Source organism: Scylla paramamosain, chromosome 1 (genome assembly GCF_035594125.1).
Source record: "Scylla paramamosain isolate STU-SP2022 chromosome 1, ASM3559412v1, whole genome shotgun sequence".
NCBI classification, from domain to species: domain Eukaryota; kingdom Metazoa; phylum Arthropoda; class Malacostraca; order Decapoda; family Portunidae; genus Scylla; species Scylla paramamosain.
Window position 1 is genome coordinate 34,860,174 of NC_087151.1, and position 22,037 is coordinate 34,882,210.

At 37.5% G+C, this 22,037-nt stretch overlaps 2 protein-coding genes across 7 annotated transcripts in view; one reads left to right on the forward strand and one right to left on the reverse strand.

Moving 5' to 3' along the window:
- The window catches only part of LOC135104575 (zinc finger protein 704-like), a 105,538-nt gene extending 98,098 nt beyond the window's left edge, over positions 1-7,440 (forward strand). For all 3 annotated transcript variants that reach the window (XM_064012131.1, XM_064012132.1, XM_064012133.1), the window contains one exon: positions 200-7,440. In XM_064012131.1, the coding sequence (XP_063868201.1) occupies positions 200-370 (171 nt within the window). In that variant the 3' untranslated portion in view covers positions 371-7,440. The remainder of the gene's footprint in view (positions 1-199) is intronic.
- Positions 2,932-21,544, reverse strand: LOC135104607 (small ribosomal subunit protein bS1m-like). 4 transcript variants are annotated; one of them, XM_064012145.1, is made up of 4 exons: positions 21,269-21,544; positions 15,791-15,912; positions 9,672-9,833; positions 2,932-3,445 (listed from the first exon to the last, which is right to left on the reverse strand). In XM_064012145.1, exons 1-3 carry the CDS (start codon positions 21,515-21,517, stop codon positions 9,689-9,691), a joined length of 516 nt encoding a protein of 171 aa, XP_063868215.1. In that variant the 5' UTR covers positions 21,518-21,544; the 3' UTR covers positions 2,932-3,445; positions 9,672-9,688. The 4 variants fall into 4 exon arrangements, with proteins under 4 accessions (XP_063868215.1, XP_063868207.1, XP_063868209.1 ...); XM_064012137.1 differs by having other exon boundaries at positions 2,932-5,932; XM_064012139.1 differs by having other exon boundaries at positions 2,932-8,160.
- Positions 21,545-22,037: the final 493 nt, after the last annotated feature.

The following is a 22,037-nucleotide window of genomic DNA, read 5'->3' on the forward strand; positions in this document are numbered from 1 at the left end:
TCCTGTCATCATAAAAGGGAATCACACATGCACATTAATTATTCAGTGACTAATTTTATGATTTTATATTAATTATTGTTTACATAACAGTAAGAGACTTGTTTCTGAGCAGCCCTTAAATACTTTCAGTTCTTGATACATGCATTGTCATTAATCATTGTTACTTAACATTTTGTTAAATATATTTTTTTTATTACAGAGTTCAGGTCGGGCCAAGGTCAGAGTAAGCTCTTCCCCCAAAGCCTCACCTGGACGGGGAAAGCGAAATGGAGAGAGTCGAAAGTGCCGCAAGGTGTATGGCATGGAGCAGCGGGATCTGTGGTGCACACAGTGCAAGTGGAAAAAGGCTTGCAGTCGTTTTGGAGAGTAAGGTACCTGTGGCAGCCACTGACTCAGTGGTTCATTCTTAAAGTATCATGTTAACATTCTGGCACATTCTGTCCTTTGCATTAGTCTGTGAAGAACTCTGGTGCCGAAGCTTGAGGACAACGATTGTCCACTAGAAGGATCACTGTTCAGATGCTGTTGTTACATGATGAAAAGAGTACAGTAGCCTTCCTTTGTAGAAAGGAAAGCTGATGGACACTGAAAGGTAGGCTTCTTGAAAGTCTTTTATCACTGCCACTTTGAGGTTTGGATCACCAAATGATAAACAGAGAATATATTTATTTACATTCATAATGTATCTAGATATGATAAGATTATGATGAATTGGTCATCACAATGTAAATTATTTACAAAAGACAATGTAACATTACAAAAATCATAGCAATTGAGGGAAATTTGGTTGTTGCATGATTATCATACTAAAGAGTATTTGATAACAGGCTAGATAAAGGCTTCCACATGTGCATCACTAATGTTAAGAGATAGATGTCCGTCAGTGATGACCATGATGCATGACAGTAAGACTTGAATAGACTCTTACATGTAATTTGTGTACTGTTAAGGCAACAAATCTTTAGAATGTATTGCAGAGTTTACTAAATTTTTGGCGAGAGAAACTAAGACATAAGGCAAAAATTAAAATTTCATTAGGTTAAAATAAGGTGGAGTATAGTCTCTCACACTATACATTAATTTAACATTAGAGAATATCATGATGTAAAGTGTTTGATGAGCATAGAATCTAAGCACTTGAAATGTACAAAAAACTGTAATACTATTTTGATGCCCATTGTGGAATTTGACTCACTGAGAGAATATAGGAGAGTTTTCTCTTATTTTTAATTTAACAAACCAGATACATTACATATTCTATTGAAATTTTGGTAGATTTAGAAGTACTTAGCCATGTTCACCATAGTGCAAATTGATGTATCAAGACCAGAGATATATATATATATATATATATATATATATATATATATATATATATATATATATATATATATATATATATATATATATATATATATATATATATATATATATATATATATATATATATATATATATGCTGTGAACATTGTGTGATAATATTCACATACTACATTACATTTCTCAAAGTTTTATTACTTTGCATTGCATTTAATTTTCTTATGTACTTCCAAACTGGTGATAAGGAATAGCACCACTGTCATAACCCCTTGAGTGTGTACTTACTCAGTGTCCCATTTAAAAGTTTACTAGTAAATGGGCAGTCAAGTCATTATGGTAGCACTCTTATGAGTTTTGTTAATGCACTCAAATATCCCATGTCTTGTCAAAAATTTACATATGTGTAAATGGCAGCAAGGTGGATAGACATTTTGTTTTAACTTGTACCGTCACATGTCATTTTGTGAATCTGCCTCCATTGCAGGTCAGTTAGCCTCATTTCTCCTTTTTCCTCCTTGCAAAAGTACTCTTCATTAGTTGTTGGAAGAGGAAGCTGGCAAGCCACAGCCGCATAGTGTAACCCTATCATAGACATGCTACAGAATGAGGCAGTGTAATTTGTCCACATCAGGCACCATCATGATTGAGTTATCACTAAGGAAGGGGCATCTCCTGACCCAGTCACCTTGGAGTAGTCTCTCTCTCTCTCTCTCTCTCTCTCTCTCTCTCTCTCTCTCTCTCTCTCTCTCTCTCTCTCTCTCTCTCTCTCTCTCTCTCCTTCCCATGATCAAAAACTGCTCCCAACTTAGCATCCTATCAACTCTGTGTATGTATGTATGTCTGGGGACATTGTTGCTGGACACGGTCTTCTGACAGTTTTCCTCGCATTTTGGCAGTGGATGAGAATGAGTGATCAGTGAGGAACTGGGTGAGGCATTTTTGTGATGGAGGTATGGACACATAATGTCACAAGTCTCACCCTGGAGAGGTCAGAAATACTTCAAATCATGTCATCATTAAAATCAAATCCTTGTTTTGTCTGCAAAGCTGAAATTACCAACAATTTTTTGCAACATTGACTGTGTCATATTCTGTCACCCTCCTAGGCTGCTTCACCTATTTCTTCACTGATCATTAGCACCCAATCCTTGAACAATCACATTTTATATGAACCAGTAACCTCTTTACAATAATCGGGAGAGAGAGAGAGAGAGAAAAAAAAAAGAGGCAAGTAGATGGAACATTGTAAGGAAGGTGTGGAGAGAGAGAGAGAGAGAGAGAGAGAGAGAGAGAGAGAGAGAGAGAGAGAGAGAGAGAGAGAGAGAGAGAGAGAGAGAGAGAGAGAGAGAGAGAGAGAGAGAGAGAGAGAGAGAGAGAGAGACTACAGTTCTCAAAAAGTGAATGGGTCTGGAGGGATCCCTCTCCCTTAATGATAACTCATAACAGTCTGTACCATAAGTAAAGGTACAAGAGGAGGAAGGTGGGTCTTATAGACAAAGTCATCCAATGACAGCCCTCATTAAAATTTAGTGAGATGTGTAACCTACTTTAGGATGCAGGTGAAAAATTTATCATATAGGTGATCAGCAAGTGAAATATTTCTCATAGAATTAAATCAGCAAGGATTTTTTTTTTTTTTTTTTTTTGCAAGACATGGATTACTAATGGTTTGACAGTAACATGTCCTGAAGAAAATACAGTACACAACTGCTGTCTGGATCTGCTTTCATTATATCAGAGACAGGTTTGCAAGCAAATGAACATTTCATAGTTCTCTGTAGCTATCACAGTTGTGAAAATATGCTCTAATTTGAATTTAACTTTTTTTTCTTCATCTTCATTGGTCAGCAACCTTTACTTCCACCTCCTTTTGCTTAGTAAAGTTATCAAAATCCAGCATATGTGGTCATCAATTTCTCACTCATGATAATGGTTGTGGTATCCTCCTACTTGTCAGCAGGCTGATGGCTCTGTTTTCATCATAGAGGTTGTATTATATACTGTAATCTTTCAGCAACTGATCAGTGTGCCAATAATTTTATGTAATTTTGTTCTGCATTCAATATATATTCCTGTTGAGTTCGATAGGGAGTACCAGGAACGCAGGGGACAGAAGATGATTACTCTGAAAATGGGAGCAGTATGTTAGTGTGATTCTGACTACAAACACTTGTGTTAATGATTAAGTATCGGAATCCTTGCAGTTCAGAATAATGACATTTAAAAAATTAATCTTTTTGCCAAACACATCATACGTGATTTTTAATTGTAAATTGTGCAACATTAACCTTTATTTTCCTTTAGTGCACACACACACACACACACACACACACACACACACACACACACACACACACACACACACACACACACACACACACATTTCCCAAGTAACACAATTTTCAGCTCAAATTAGATGGAAGAAAATGCATGTAATTTTGTGCAATTATTTTTTGCTGTCAAACCCTAATAAATGAGAGTATAAAAATCATCAACAATAAAATAGCAATAGCAGTTTCTTTCAAACAAGATGTGAACATCAGCTGGTTGCCATTTGTACATTAGCAAATATATATGATTGTAAGTGATAATATGCTCATTTAAATATTATATAATTTCTATAAAATTAGGCTGGTGGCAGAGATGACTAACTGCCATCACTTTGGAACTGCAAGTCCTAATACTGTCTGAAGGCTTGACATGACTCCAAGGCAGGAAGTTTAGTCAGAGTTACCAGACTGGATCTCACAATGCTCAAGATAAATGTAGCAAGGTGTCCATTACAAACTTACAAACACTACTAATTAACTTTGTGGCATATACAACAAGTATGTGACATACACATATAAAACTTTTGAGTTAATGATAATCTAGTGTTGTGAGGACTGCATTGATTCACAACTCCTAAGCAATGGTATCTGCAGGAATCTTTGCTTGAAGCGTTACAGATCTCACAGGTCCTAATTATTTCCAATGTAAAAATACAATTAAAAACATAAAAAAAAACACAAATAGGCCACACGAGTGGTGCTATCTTCAGCCATGCTCTCTCTCTCTCTCTCTCTCTCTCTCTCTCTCTCTCTCTCTCTCTCTCTCTCTCTCTCTCTCTCTCTCTCCAGCTAGTGTGTACAAGGCACAAAGACAAACCTTGCTAATTTATTAACAAAACACCAAATTACTTACTACTGTAATGTTTTTAGATAATATCACCCACTAGCAAAGACAAAGACAACCTTTATTACTTAGTATATTCCACACACACACATACACACACACAGACACACACACACTTAAACTATGTTGACAGATAGGTTGCCCAAGAGCAAAGACACAACTTGCAGTTCCACACACACTTAAACTATGTTGACAGATAGGTTGCCCAAGTGCAATGACACAACTTGCAGTTCCTATCATCATATCTCTAGTAGACATGGAGACAGACAATACAAGTACAGCTGATTTCCTTCATGCCACAACTAGGAAAACACTACCTAGGTAAATACATTGTGAGCTGCATGAAATGTACTAGATCACCTTTACTTTTTTTAAGTTTCAAAATTCTCAAAATAGTTTTGAAAAAAAATAAAAAAATAATAAAAAAATAAATAAAAACAGCAAAAATACAAGATCACTGCCCTAATCACTTCTTCCTGCAGAAGCCATGCTTATTTTAGCAAATTCACTTAATTTGAATGAGAAAATATATAATCTGAATAAATTTATTAGTGGCTAAAGTTGCCTCCTAAAAAATTTCCCATGATGACAGCTGACAATAGTCCTTTCTCGGCATAGTAACTCAGATCCCACTAGCAGACCCAGTCTCTACAGTTTCATGATATTTATTGTCATAGTTAAATATCATTGTCATAGTTAAAACTTCCATCAACTGCATGCATATCTAGATGGTTTTGAGGAGTATGTCCATTCAACTGTTTTAGTATTCAAACACTGAAAGCTTCCTGGAAGGTTTCACTGGTGGTGACAACAGAATCATCTGTGCTGGGAAGTAATAAAATGCTATCACATAATTGAATTTGCTGTATATCATTAATGTTGTACAGGTAATACTGTCTACTGAAATCACATTGCTCTTATTGATTTTCCACTGCATAACAGTTTTACTTTAGTGGACTTGTGTGATGGCTGCTTCAAAGGCAAGAGCTATGCCTAATGCTGTGGCAGCAGTGATTCCTTGACATGGCTGACTGTACTGTACCTCATTTTACTTAAGTTGGAACAACACCACTGCCACCTTTTTTTATCATGGTACATTCATTCAGCTTTGTGTTGTGATGTCAAGTTTTATTTTTCAGTTGCATATCATTATAACTGAGAGTACACAAATAGATACCAAGAGGCTATTAAATGCTCATTTTTTTTTTTCAGGTAGTTTGATGAAACAGGTTCATAAGAATCCACAGTCTGATGAGTCTTTCAGAACCATGTTTTATATGCATTATAGTCTACTTTAGTTACTTGCTTTTTTCCATGTAAACTTCTGTGAGTGGTATACTGGTACTCATTCCTTTATTAGGATGTGAAGTACAAGATAGTATAAATATTCACCACCTTCAGATCAGTAACTTCCTACTGGCCAATGTTATCTTGGTCTCTGAAAAAAAAAGTGGTGTCAGTGGCTACCACTAAGAGTGCTTTAAATAGATTTTATAACTTAATGATCTCTAAATACTTAGAGTTAGATTTACCTATGGAGAAACCATAGCATTTTAATATATACATATTATGTATATCATAAAACACAGATGGCTCTCTTTACTTCTGGTGCTACAGTTGCCATATATGTAGTCCAAAACAATGAGGGGCTTAAAACAAATTCAGAACTCCATGAGACCAACTTAAGTGATTATGACAAAACACTCCCACAGAATGACCATCAATATCAAAACATGAAACAACATGGCCTTTGAGTGCGCATTTGTCTCTGACCAAAATCTTGCATGTGATAGAATTAGTGGATGTAGAATTGCTTGATGTTTAATTAACTTATTTTTTATATAAAGAAAAATTGCAGAGAGAAGAAGAGTCTTCAGGAAAGTCAGTAATGTCTGGCCAAGAGGTGGAGCAATCAGTATAATAGTACATTTTACCAGAACCAGGAATATTAACTCAAGAACTAAGTTGTATTTAAGTAACACTGAGAAATCTTTGTTATATAATTTTTTAGGTAGTGGAAGGTCTACCTCACCTGTCAGGAGTCCAAGGGAGGAGTGGTGGCATCATGTACATTTCAGTGACTACCTGTCTTTCATTTGTATTAAACATTTGTTTTACCATGCATCACATGATTGCCTATGCAATAGAAAATAACACTTTTGGGCATCTAACTATACAAATATTGAACAATTTTTATACCATTGCCAAGAAGCAAACCAAGGACCTCATATTACTGAGAAGTGTATCTTGATATTTTATTCCATAGTACAAAGTATTTTATGATATCTTAGGTTTTACAAAACTTTTGCTAATTGCCACATAAGATGTGTGTTTAGGAATGTAAGGATTCAAGAGTTTTATTGATGTATAATCCAATTTTCTCTATGTATTGTATGTGATGTAAATATCTGCTTATTGGTGTTGGCTCCTATGCTGCTGTATATAAATGTGAATTGATACCCTATGGATTGATATATATGACAGATTATATATATTTAATTTTTATGTTATCTCAGAATATATTGATTTGTTTCTGATAGCTTTTATATGTTAAAGAGTGTTTCATAGTATCAAAATAATATATAAAAGTAAATCCATAGGGTTGGTGTCCTGTTTACTTAGTGTTACTGGGAGGGCACCACCTGTCACTCCACAGCAATATGAATGGACATGGCATCCACTTCCTCATTTGGTTTACAAAACTTTCAACATATGCAAATTTTAAGTAATAAAGTATGCTTTTAGGATTATACTAAAAACTATATGTAACTGGATACTGCTTATGCAAGATCCATATCCAAGATAGTTATCTAAGAATGTCTAGGGTCACTTTAAAACTTTTGTATAAACTTGACTGACTTTTTTTAACAACAGTCCAGTCCTTATTTTCTTGAAAACTTCAATGTATTTGTCTGTAGCTTTATAATAATAAAATCCTGTGCATGACTTTGCTATTTTTTTCTTCCAGACTAAACAAATTCTCTTATTGATGCAATACCCAATGTGGAGTAGCTTTTTAATGCTTTATTAATTTCATGATATAGTAGACAACACCTAAACTTCTTGAGTTTCTCTCATCAAGGAAGACAAGTGTCTGCAGGACAGTCAAGAGGCAAAAAGAAAATATGCCAGTAATTGAGCCTCTAGTGGCCAAAGGTGATGTAGTCCACAAACAAGCAAACAACGTCCTCTCTGTTGTTTGGAAAGATAAACATAGGGTCACTCCTGTCAACAATTCACAACCCCTCAATGGTTGTTACTCAGAAAAGGGATCCACACACACACCTACCAATCATAAGACCCGAGTGTGTAACAATACAATGTAAACATGCAACTTCTTGACAAGTTAGATGCCATGATTTCTTCCATTGATTGTGCCTGCAAAACACTGAAATGGTACAAGAAGTTCTTCTTTCATCTTTTGGACATTAACATGCTGAATGTACACATATTCCACATGCAAAAGTCAGGGAAGAAAGGTAACCTAGAGACATTTATTATTGAAGTAATACGTCAGCTCCTGGGCAAACGTATATTGGAACAGCCTGCACCTGGCCATCATTCAGCTTCTGGTGACCCAGGACGCCTTACTGGATGTCATTTCATATGAACCATGCAGCCACCACCAAAGTCCAAGAAACAACGAGTACAGAGAGCTTGCTAAGTCTGCAAGCACAACGCGCAGTTAGCAGCTGCGCTGAGACACTCAGAACCACTGCCAAGAATGCATGGAACCATGTTTTGAAGAGTATCACACTCTAGCAAACTTTTAAAGTGTCATGGCTTGGAAAATGTAAATAGCATTAGTGCAAAGAAAGAGAAATTGTGTAAGAAGTATCCTAAATATAAACATGTCATGTTTTGGGTGGCTCATGTGTAGCCAAAAAAAGGATTTTCTTAGTTCAAACATTTTATTCTACATGAAGCATTAGTTTATTTAGATAATTTATAATTTATTATGTAAGAAAGTAATCATTATGTGCTAAAAACATTGCTGGAAGAATAAGGATAGAAAGTGCATCAGCAGGGCAGGGAGTATATCTGGCAATATTGGGGGAATTCCTGACATGATTCACTGGCACGGGAATTTAAAAATGGTGAATTGTGCCTTTCAAGTGTTTTCATTGTTTTATGGAGATGGTTTTGGATTGTTTGGGGTAGGAAAAAATAGATTTTTTGTAACCTGTGGGGGTACATATTATGTAAAATAATTAAACACTACAGATTAAGGGCCATATTGTTGAAAACTCCTTCACACATGAGATTCTGTCGTCATTAAAGCGGTACCATTAAAATGATGTGAGCTACAAGAGGTTCCATTGCTTGGTTCGAGAAGGCACTCCATGAAGGGAACCAACACCCCATTGTTTTTGCCTTTCCCTATGCTGACGCCAAGAGCTTATCTCGAATGATCACCATTTCTAGATCACGTAAGCCTAGTTTTCCAGTTTATTGTTATTTTTATCAGTTCGATGATGGAATCAATTTAGGTGTGCAATAAGAAACCCACCCTGATGGCTAGTTTCCTTGAATTAGAGTGTGGCAAAATACATGCCTTACCATGCCAGTTTTATCTAATTACTTGATAAAATAAGCACATTTCCTTAGCTTTTTGTCATTTCCTAGCAATTTCATAACAAAGATAAAGGTAACCTGTTCACCCACTCCCCATCCTTGCTGTTTACATTTATTCTTTCTACTTTCTCCTTATCCTCCCATCCTCCTTCTTAACCCTTCTTCTGCTTCCTTGCCCCATGTACTCTCCTTCCCTGGTTATGTCCATTCCTCCCCTTTTTCCTTTTCTCTCCCTTCCTCTTCCATCTTGTCTCAAACCTTCCTCACTGTCACCTCCCATCCACCTTATCTGTTAGAGATAAGGGGCAGAGAGAGAGAGAGAGAGAGAGAGAGAGAGAGAGAGAGAGAGAGAGAGAGAGAGAGAGAGAGAGAGAGAGAGAGAGAGAGAGAGAGAGAGAGAGAGAGAGAGAGAGAGAGAGAGAGAGAGAGAGAGAGAGAGAGAGAGAGAGAGAGAGAGAGAGAGATGCAAATGTTCTACACCCATGTCCTTCAGATAGGTAATTGCAATGGATGAGTATTTACATCCAATAACAATGAAGAAATATTACTATGCTATCATATGTTGCATGCAACATGCTACAAAATTTCCTTTATCCACTAACCAGCAGTTTACATGCAGTCATTTGCTTCTGGTAGTTTGTATCAGGCCCAAGAGCACTGCATCAGCCTCCAGAAGAGTCATGTCTGAAGAAGATCCCAGAAAGCGCGTGGCCAACTCAAGTTCCTGAAGCCGCAGCCGAACTCTGGATCCCTGTACATAATTCCTGAAAGAGAACATTTCATAAATCATCTAAAGTATGTATATAAATGTTAAATAATCAATACTACAGTTATATCTAAGCAATTCAGCTCATTCATATTCTGTACCTTTGTTTATAGAATTAAATTTTTCACTCTGTTAATTAAGGATGGCAGTGTTTATAAACAAGAATAGTCATTCTATTTCCAGTTATTACATACTTATTACTAATAATGTTCATGAAAAGACAACTTAAATTGTATATATTTTGATTCTTGGATTTTTCCCTTCTCAGAGCTCATGATATTTATATTTTTTAAAGCTTTATTCTCCCCTTTACATACACTTTCCACAATCCTATAGGGTCTATAATAAATAAATATTTCTTTACATTACAAATATCTATAAATAAACAAGAATTGCACATTCAACAAAATGGTTAGATGTGCATCTGGCAACACCCCATGTCTCAAGGCCATGGCTATGCTACTATATCCACAGTTCTCAAAGAATAAAATATATTGTGAATTTTACAACTTTCAGTTCTCCTTTCCGATTACTCTGGTCTTGTTTCCTATTTCTCATGCCTTACTGATTAGATCTGAGAAGTCGCTTCCTAAGAGAAAGTAAAATACCTTTTCAACTGATGGTTTTTTTGGGGAAACACAACAGCCTGCCCCGTGTAGCCAACTCCAAGCAACAAGGAGAGTGTCCCAGAACATTTATAACAAAAAAAAATATTCTTCTCCAATACCACAGCTTTCAGTTTCATTTTATCGCTTTGATATATGCATGTTGATGCATATGAAAAAAAAAAAAAAAAAAAAAAAAAAAAAAAAAAAAAAAAAAAGCCCCCAAATGTTTCAGTTCCTACAGAAGTATTCAGTCCATAATAACTCTGAGCCCAAAGGATAGGTATGCATATGAAAACATTGACCCTTGACTAGTCAAAATATTCTTACTGTTAGTGACAAATCTTATATATACAAACAAAACTGAAGACCATAAAATCACTCAAAAAGGAAATCATACACATATGTACTAAACACTTCCCTATGAGGTACCTATATATATGTACTAAAGACTGCATGGGTTAACCATGATTTCTAAGGTTTTAAAAATGGTACTTCTATCAAGTCTCTACACTGGGCTTTATATATCACATGTATATTGTACATGTTCTGAGAAATACCATCCTATACTCTTGTTTTTTTTTTCACTAACTTGAATGGCTCTCATTCCCCTGCCATTTAAATTAAAGGACATTACTATGTGTATATACATACACACATACATTACATATCACACACACACACACACACACACACACACACACACACAGGAAATGGGAGGCTGGAACAAGAAAACAATACACTAAGAAAGGAATTAAAAAATGAAGAGAAAGTGCTGCAAAAAGGAAAACCAAATTAGAATGCTGGAAATGAAAATGGGAATGATGGATAAAACAATGAAGGCTAGAGAAATACAAATTAATATGCTGGAGGAAAGGATGAAAAAGATTGAAGTCCAAGACAAAAACAGGGATAAGAAAATTAAGGAAAGCCAAGAACAAGTTAAGGAAATGGCAGAAAGATCCGTAAATAAGTGCGAGGAGTTGGAGAAAAAAGTGAGTTATACAGAAGTAGTGAAGGACCAGAGGAGTAAAGAAGGCTTGACAAAAGAGGTTATAAAGGTGATAAAGGAAAAGGAAAACCTGGTAAGAGACACTGTAGATAAAAAAAGAGTATAATGATCTTTGGCCTGGAAGAAAGTGAGATAAAAAAAATTGATATAAAAAAGAAGCAGAATAAAGAAAAACAGCTTGATTAGTACTGAGTGTGATAAACGAAGGGGATACAAAGCTGGAAGATGAAATAGAGGAGGTGTACAGGATTGGAAAATATGATCAAGGAAAAAGTAGACCATTGAAAATTAAACTAAAATCCCAAACAGCAACTGAAGAAACATTGGCAAATGTGTGGAAGCTAGCCAAAAGTAACGAGTTTAAACAAGTCTGGATTAGAAGAAAAATGAATGAGGAAGAAAGGAAGAAACTTAATGAACTGAGAAGTGAAGCAAAAGAAAGGAATGAACAGAGAACACAAGAGGAAAGGGAACTTTTTTTTCTGGAGTAATGGAGCTAAGGTTGAGGAAGTGGTACATGTGAAGAATAAGGGGTGCAGAGGCACAGCTGTAAGAGAGGGAGGGACATGGCATACACTAATGTGGATGGTTTAGTTTCAGTGATGGATGAAGTGAATGAATTTATAAAAGCAAATGAACTAGACATCATGGCAAAGATAGAAACTAAACTAAGAAGTGCAATATGTGGACAAGAAACAATGTGGAAAAGGAGGAGGTGGAGTGATGATGCTTGTTAAAAAGGGTATCAGGGTGGAGTGTTGAAAAGGCGGAAGGCTTGGTGGAAGGCCTAAACTTACAACTAATAAATGGAAGAGGAAGACAGTATGTCACAGTGGTGTATGTCCCACCAAAAATAAAGACCTGGAATAGACAAGAGCATGAACAGTTGCTGAGAAAGACAAAAGAATGGCATGTAAAGAAAATTAAAGAAAATAACAAAATTGTTATAATGGGAGATTTTAATTGTAAAGAGATAAATTGGGAGGAGTGGAACACAAGAGGAGGAGAAGACTCATGGGGAGATAAGGTTCTGAAACTAGCAATGAACAATATTATAACACAGTAGGTTGAGGAAAACACTAGATACAGAGGAGGAGAGGAGCCATCAAGACTTGATTTGGTATTATCAAAAGAAGCAGATATTATAAAAGACATTAACTATAATTGTCCACTAGGAAAAAGCAAAAAAGAGAGGAAAAGAGAGGAAAGTAGATGTGAAGATTATAAAAGTGAAACATTTAATTACAGTAAGTCAAATCTTGAACAAATAAGGAGATACTTTGGTGAAGGCGGACTGGAGTACACATCACAGCAAGTAATGTGCAAAAAGAAGTGGGAAGCTTTCATCAATATTTATGAAGAGGGAGTGAAAAGATATGTACTGAAAGTAGAGACAAAGAGAAGATATAACAATGACTGGTATAACAGATGTGAAATAGCTCGGGAGGAGAGGGAAACAGCATGGAATAGATGGCGGAGGAAAAATACGCAGGAGCTATGGCAAAACTACACAACTACAAGAAATTAATATGTAGGGGTTATTAGAGAAGAAAGGAAAAATTACAAGAAAGATGTTATGGACAAATGCAAAGAGGAAACAAAACTATTCTTCAGATATGTGAACAGCAAAATGAAAAATAGAGAAGGAATAAGCAGACTGAAGGCGAATGGTCAAATGTGTGAGGATCTGGCTGAATTGGCAGAAATAATGAACAGGAGTTTTCAATCAGTATTCACAAAAGAGAGAACACTTGTGTGGCTGAGTGAGATGAGTGAGGAAATGGGTCAGGAGGAAATCCAAGTGACTGAAGAGGATGTCCAGAAACAGATGGAGGGACTAGACGTTAGGAAGGCCCCTGGACCTGATGGAGTGTCAGGATGGATACTAAAAGAGTGCAATCAGCAGTTGACATGGGTAATACATAATATTATTGAGAGCTCCCTAATTGAAAGTAGAGTCCAAATTAAATGGAAGAGAGCCAACATAGTGCCAATCTACAAAGGTGGCAGTAAAGAGGAGCCCTTAAACTACAGGCCTGTGTCTATAGTGTGGTGTGCAAAATGTGTGAAAGATTGGTGAAGGATAAATGGATGCAGTACCTAGAAGGAAATGAAGTGATAATAAAGCAACAATTTGGATTTAGGAGAGGGAGATCGTGTGTTACAAACTTTCTGAGTTTCTATTCTAGAGTGGTGGATATAATGCAAGAAAAAGATGGATGGGCAGACTGTGTTTATTTAGGCCTGAAGAAGGCCTTTGATAAAGTGCCACACAAGAAATTGTTGTGGAAGTTGAAGCATAATGGTGGGCTAAGGGGGATCGAAAATTTCTTGACAAACAGAGAAATGAGAATGGTGGTAAAAGATCGAAAATCATCATGGAGGGAAGTCATAAGTGGAGTACCCCAAGGCTCAGTACTTGCACCAATCATGTTTGCAGTTTATATAAATGATATGATGGAGAGTGTGAACAGCTACATGAGCCTTTTTGCGGATGATGCAAAGTTGCTGAAGAAAATTGAGAGTGCAGAGGACTGTGGAACGTTACAAGAAGACCTGAACAAGATATCAAAGTGGAGTTATAGATGGGAAATGGAATTTAATTTAAAGAAGTGTAAAGTAATAGAATTTATAAAAAGTACAAGAAGAGTAAAAGGAAATTATGTGTTGAATGGTTGAGTGGTTGAATGGTTGAATGGAGCAGAAGAGGAAAAGGATCTCGGTGTTACAGTGACTGGGAACCTGACCCTGGAGACACACATTAGCAAAATTACAGGAGGAACCTATAACTTGTTGAGAAGAATAAGGCAGGTCTTTGCATATATGGATGAAGAGATGGTCAGGAAGATGATCGTGTCACCAATAAGACCTAGACTAGAATATGCAGCAGTAGTGTGGTCGCCATACAAGAAAAAGGATATAAGGAAGTTGGAGAGTTCAGAGAGCAGCTATGAAGATGGTACCAAGTATCAGGGACTTGTCATATAAAGAGAGACTGGAAAGGCTACATCTACCAACATTAGAAAAGAGAGAAAGGGGAGACTTGATTGTGATATATAAAGCATATGAGGGAGTAGAGGAGGTGGACCGGAGCGACTTAATGGTCTGGGATACACAGGACACTAGAGGACATGGAAAGAGGACGAAGAGGAGTGCTTGTAAAAGAGACATCATAAAGTATAGTTTCCCATATAGAAGTATTGATGTATGGAACAGTCTGGATGAGGAGATAGTAAATGCAGAAAGTATACATGGATTCAAGGCTAAGTTGGATATTAAAACATATGGAGATGGGACAGCATGAGCATAGCTCTTTTCCCATAAAGCACAACTAGGTAAATACAACTAGGTAAATACAGCCAGGTAAATACACATCCTCATACCTTGTGAAAAAAATGTTCTTGCCTGCCATTTGACAGGTGTTCCATTCATTTCACTATGGATTTTTCAGTGACAGTGGGAAGTCACTGTCCTCCTTAAGCATAAGGATGGGGTGTGTGCTATGTGTGATGTCTACTTTAACCATAGATTGGTCTACATGACATCTGAGCTCCTTCCAGGAAGGTAACAGTTGGTAGTCAAAAAAAATCAAGACTATCATGAATTACACACACACAAAGCTTAGCACCTCAATGGTGCAGTGGCTTGCATGCCTAGCAACAAATCCACAGCCCCCAGTCTGAATCTCAGCTGGGGCAGCTGGCACAGAGCTCACCCAACTATTCATCCTTCCTTCAGACCTATCAGTAAATGGCTCAGATTATCAGTATATGGCTACCTAGATATCACAGTAGTCATGTATTCCAGGAAAGGGATACCATCCACCAGAGGCTTGAAGGCCAATGAAACAGAGATGAGCATTGAGGCTACATTGAGGTTACATAAAATGTAGTCAAGTTCATCAGAATTATGGTATACCAATTCATCTGAGAATTAATTGAATTTATTTCAAATCCAGTTTACATGAAAATAAATATGCCTTGTAAGTCAAAGTGTGTGTGTGTGTGTGTGTGTGTGTGTGTGTGTGTGTGTGTGTGTGTGTGTGTGTGTGTGTGTGTGTGTGTGTGTGTGTGTGTGTGTTTTCAATTCTACATATAATCTGATGAAGCATTTCTAAGACCTAAAAAGCATGTATGGTATGATTCTTTTTCAAATGTAAACCATTTTCAACATTTACCTTTTCTTGATTCTTGAGTTTTACAGACAATCCTACCTACTTTTGGTCCAGAAAACTGAGAGTTCACTCTTTCATCTATCTAAAGGTGGCTTAAGGTACTGCACACCTGATGTATGATGCAAGTTAGATTGAACATAAGAGCCATAAATATAAACACTTACTGTGCATTCTTTGGAGGTCTTGAGCAAACACAATAAAACTTGCCCCCGAAGTCAATGTAGAGGTCATCACCAACCACATGAAAGATTCTTCCTTCGACCACTTTTCCTTGTGGATCTCCTAGCTGAAATGCAGAACAAAAGTATAACTGGTATTAAATACAGCAAAATTTTCATAAGTGAAATACCAATATCAGTGCTATTCACCCTAATTGGATGGACAACATTTGACAGGATAAGGAAACATACAAAGCATATAACAAGGGTTCCTGTGTTTCCCATCAAGACCTTCAGTGATAAAGTCAAGCTCAGTTTCCATAGTCTGGATAACTGGCTTGCAATATTGTCTTATAGAATGATGGACAGTGCAGACGTGCTTGCTTGAGCTCAACATCACTGCTGATCCTTCTGCTTGTTAACCTGGCATACCCAGTGACTCAAGGTAAGGTGGCTAACATGTATCAGGGTAATATTGCATGTGTTGCATCCTCTGTACTGACACTTCCTCTGCTGATTGCCATGCTTAGCATACACCCAGGGGCACTCATGGCTTTAATGTAAACACCAGTAGTAAATCCACCTTATATGACACCTGTAAATTCTTAGAGGGAGATGACTGTAAAGAGTCTGATTGGTGTAATGCATAATGCAATGTGTATGGATGTATCAAATTATGTGATCCCAGATATCATTCAGTTGTTAGGAGAGAGAATCTCATTTGTTTGTAACGTCTACAGAAACGTGCACTTCCTAAGTCTCTCCCACCATGTAAAGGTGGAACAGCTAATTCTGGCACAGAGTGTGACAGGGAAGTTATTAAGCAGCTGGTTGAGATGGTCACTTTAGCTGATAGAGTGAATGCGATTTCCTCCAGGACAGATTCTTTTTTGTCTTCTGTCCCCTTGGGAGAGAGAGAGAGAGAGAGAGAGAGAGAGAGAGAGAGAGAGAGAGAGAGAGAGAGAGAGAGAGAGAGAGAGAGAGAGAGAGAGAGAGAGAGAGAGAGAGAGAGAGAGAGAGAGAGAGAGAGAGAGAGAGAGGCGTCTCATTTTAACCTGGGTTGTATGCCTGGCATATTTGAGTCTTGCGATTAGCAGAAGCCTCAAGCCTGTCACTACTCAGTAGTATCAAATCACCCATAAGGCAAGATGCTCTCTCTCTCTCTCTCTCTCTCTCTCTCTCTCTCTCTCTCTCTCTCTCTCTCTCTCTCTCTCTCTCTCTCTCTCTCTCATGGTATCAAGTAGAGTAAGCACTACATTGTTTACAAAATGTGTGATATATTTTTTTTACCGGATGAAGTCAACCAAGTTCCTGAAAAACCAAGATCTATTCAAGAGTTAGAATTGCCTCACAAATACAAAATATATAAACCCACACCAGAATTTGAGGAAAATTCTTGTTTGATGGATAGAGAAATGGGCCACGATAAAATAATTATTTTTGTAAGAGAGCCAGCTGGAACATATAGCAACTTCAAGCATTTTGTATGTCGATGGAACCTTTGCAATTACACCACATTTATTTTTATCAAGTGTATGTCACCATGGTCAAGAAACATGGTGTGCATCCTGCACTATATGCACTCTTACAGAATAAGCAAAATGTAACTTATATGAGAATGACTGAAATGATTAATGAGATGGTAACAAATGCACAACCCGATGCCATAAGCTGAAATTTTGAGTATGCAGCTTTTGCAACCATGAAAGACTGCTTTCCAAACATAGAAATAAGAGATTGTCAGTTCTATTTATCAGAAAATTTACTGAAACAGATAAAAAGTATAGGTCTCATGGGTTCATATAATAGTAACCCCAACTTTGCTTTACAAGCTAAAATGGTAATGGAACTTTCTTTTGTACCAAGTGATGACATTAATGGTCATGTGGTTGCTCTTGCAACAGCTTTGCCTGGAAAGTTGATTCTGCTTTTAAATGGACTTGAAGACAATTACATTGTTCATCCACACCAGAGGGAAGCTGGGAGAAGACAACCATTGTTTTCCACCAAGATGTGGAACATGCACCAACAAACTTTACAAAGAGGAAATAGAACCAATAACCATGCTGAAGCAGCAAACAGATGACTATGAGACAAACTGGGAATGTTGTATCCAACCATATGGAACTTCCTCTATGCTCTTAAACGAGTCCAAAAGGGATGGGATGAATATTTTGAGAAAATTTTGGCTGGGCATGAACCTCATATCAAATAACTAAAATATAAAAGAGCAGATGAAAGATGAAAACTGTTTTTAAATATGGGAACAGGAATGAAGTAGACTACCTGCTTGCAACTGCCCACAATTTATTACACACAAAAATAAAGAATACCCTCTCTTTTAAATAATTTAAAAATTTTCTAGTAATCTTTAATTAAATAAACTAATTTCATAAATAAGTATAATTCTTTGAATAAATTATTGATTTGGTGGCATTGAATAGTCTGGTAGTGAAATGGCGCTGAAACATCAAGGTTGGAATGGCAATGCTGAATCATACACTATCCCAACAAGTGGGCTCCACACAAACTATCACCACAATCAGTCACAGGGGACAGACGACTCACCTCTTCAGTCCTGCACATTGAACACTTGTGTGAAAGTTCACTGACGAAAACAATGGAAAGCTACGGGAAGCCTCTGCCTCACAACTCAACAGTGCTGCTGATTTGTGTGACCAAAATGCCTGTGTGAAAGGATCCTAAAATCCTACTTTCCCACCAGGTGCCCAAGCATGTTGAGGACAGAGAAGGAGAAAAAGAAGACAGGATGTATTGTGTAAAACTACTATTTTTCCAAATATTATGAATAATATTATATAATTACAATTATTTCACTGGATTATCCTTTATTGTTGCTTATGATGCACTTTCCAGCCTTTCTTGTATAGTTGATTTGATTTTGGGAAAATTTGTGTTTGTAAGGGCTGGCACATCAGAGTGCAACTTTCCAAGAACCTTACCAATGTTTGGGGCACAGGAAGCCAACCCGGTAAGAGAACCAAGTGAGAGAACATTTATCTTTCACTAACTGAATCCTAAGTATCAGTCTCCAAGACAAAGGTGAAGATAATTTTGCAGCCTTGAGAAAATAAATGGAAAGTGTATTAAACTGAAATTGAATAAGATGAACTGTATTTTTTTTTTCTCCAGCACCACATTTTCTAAAGTTTGTTGGGAAGAAGAGGCATCACATAACATTTCTTAATGAATATAAAAACAATGAGTAAACAAAGCATCTCTCCTCCATTTTCTATTAACATTGTATAATAATCCAAAGTGATCTGTGAAAACATGGAACAAAAACATGAATAAAGATAAGATAAGACCCTAGATTATTACCAAATACTGCCTCCCATCAGGTCCTCAAGTTTGTGCACTTTGAAAGATACAGAAGTATTGAAGTACTGTATGAATATAAGCAGATTTACCCTAAATTTTTATTTATTTTTTTATAGGAGGGACACCAGCCAAGAGCAACAAAATTGCAATAAAAAAAAGACCCACTGTGGTGACAGTCCCTGAACAGAGTCAAAAGCAGTAGTCAAAAATTACATTACCTCACTCTTGAAAGAGTTTAAGTCATACAAAAGTTGAAATACAGAACCAGGCAGGGAGTTCCAGAGTTTACCAAAGAAAAGGATGAATAATTGAGAATACACACATACTTTAGCACTACGGACTAAAAGAGGGGGAAACATCAGTCCAATGAAGCTGATTGTACGTAGTTACTGACACTAAGCATTAGCTTACATTAGGAGTGGCTAATATCAACAATTACATTACAAAAGACAGAGGAATAAATACAGTACAATACTGTATTTTTAATCAAGCAAACTATGCCATCCCACAGTACCCAGGAGAGTAGCAGCATTGATGAGGAAGACGAGATGCTGGTGACATTGTCAAAACTATCAGAAGTGTGTGGTTGCATGGACACTGCTGCAATTAGTGGAACACACCAAGAATAGAGATATCAATATTCATTATGGAAATCACAGAATTCTTTGAGAAGCCATAATTAAAGAACAATTTTAAAGTGGCAAGCAATTATAATTAGGTTTTTCAAACCAGTACAGACTCCGTGATCACCTATGGCACCAATAGTGCCAGCCTGTCCACCCTCACTGTCACCTAATGAACCACCAGCCTCTACCTCACACTGTTCACATACTATTGACACATCTGTACCACCAGCACAGCCTACAACCAGTAGTACATCAATGGAGCTGCAATGCTGGCTGGTACCTCTAGTGCATCAGGTGAATGCAGAATCTGTACTGGTTTGAAAAACCTGTCTAATTATAACAGCTCGCCACTTTGAAATTGTTCTTTAATTATGGGGTACACATGTCTAGTATGGCTGAAATAGCACTCAAGAGTGTGAAGAAATTTTATATTTTCTAAGTCCAGTGAGCTCTACACCAATCAAAAGTAAACACTGAAATAATTTTCTTTTTCTTTTGTTTATAACTGGGATTCGTGTGTAGCAGCACATTAGGATTTCATGGTATCTATACAGCTGATCCCTCCAATCACACACTACCATTCATGAGGCCATTCCTGAGGCCGCCAATGCCAACTTTCAATGGTAGGTTCAGTTACACTTTTCATTTGTTTTAGAGATGCATCAGGAGTTCTAATAGAGGCTCACTGTCATTTGTTAATATGGCTACCCAGTGGAGAGAGATGAAGCAAATAGTGCCAGTGTTCAGCAGGAAAAAAGTCACTATGTGAGATAATTAGCAACAGCAATGATGTGACATACAGACATAAGGAAGAGGTTCCATGTGCTTTTTAAGGAAGCAGCACAACTGTACCCACCTCTATCGCCCTGAGAATCTCCACACCACACCAGTAAGGCATAGCAGCATAATTTTTGAGGTCCATCATTAGGGCAGGTTATGCCAAGTTAGGTTAAGTTATGCTAAGTTAGGTTAGATTAGGTTAGGTTAGGTTAGGTTAGGTTAGATTAGGTTAGGTTAAATTAGGTTATGCTTGATTAAGTAAGGCTATGCTAGGTTAGGTTAACATCCTAGCAGGAGGGTCCAGGGGGTGGGCACAGCCTTACTGGCTAGGGTAGGTTAACGTCCAAGCCGTGTGGGGTCTATGGGCTAGGATAGGTTAGGGAAATTCGAAATATTAAGGCAAATTTCCTTAGATTTTTAACTCCCTTATTTCACTTATTTTTCATCCCCCCCAAAAAAATAATAAATAAATAAATAAATAAATTCCCCACAGGCCTCCAAGATTGTTTAGGGGATTATGGAGGTTTGAGGGGGAAATGGGGGCGAACTTCTTATCCAGAAATACCCTCTCTTCTCCCCTACTTTATGGATATGTGGATGCTGATATGGTGGTCTGGAATTAAGAGCCGGAAAGACCGACAAAAGAGACCAGATAATTATCTACCCTTAACAGTCGCTCACTTGCTCCTGGTATTATTAATTTAATAAATGAAAAGTGTTGGAGGCGAAGACTCACCTGCATCAGCTTACTATTCCTGAGTAAGGAAAGGAAGGTTTTGGATTTGGTGGGTTGAGTATCCTCGGTGGGGACCTGAGTGTACCTGGCGAAGGCCTTAGCGAACCCACCAGGTTCGGGCTTGTTACTAACATCCGGCATGTCACTTCTTGTGCTTTCATTGTAAGTTGTCGAGGAACAGTTCCTCAAGAAAAATAAAGCCGTGACATTCGACCGAAGCGCACCCCGGCACAGCACTACGGCCGCCATAGCTATTGTATATCTTGATCTTGATCAAGATGTTACAGGTAGCTCGGGGTTACCCCTGAAATAGGCCTTTGGATCGGCAACACCTGTAAAAGAAAAACAGACAAAGCAACCAGAAAAACGAACAGTATCCTCCAAACTAATTGTCTGTCCCTACATCTGGCACACCATATTATCTCCAGAAACTCCTTCACTGCCTCCGTCATCATTTCATTCGCCTCTATACAATCCCAGCAGCAGCACCATACATTTCCTTGTCTTCTCCACTCTTACATTCCTATTATTTTCTAACTCAGTTAGAATCACTTGCATCATCGTTTTCCTGTCTCTCTCATACCTCTCACACTCCAGCATCACATGCCCCCCCCCCCCCCCGCGCCCCGTCTCATCCTCTCCCATGTCGCACATCTGGCACACTTTGTTGTGAGCCTCTAACCATATGTAATTCCTTACATTCACATCCATACACTATGCCCTAACTCGGAAAAGATCACCACCCAGGATCCATCATACCACCTTTCAT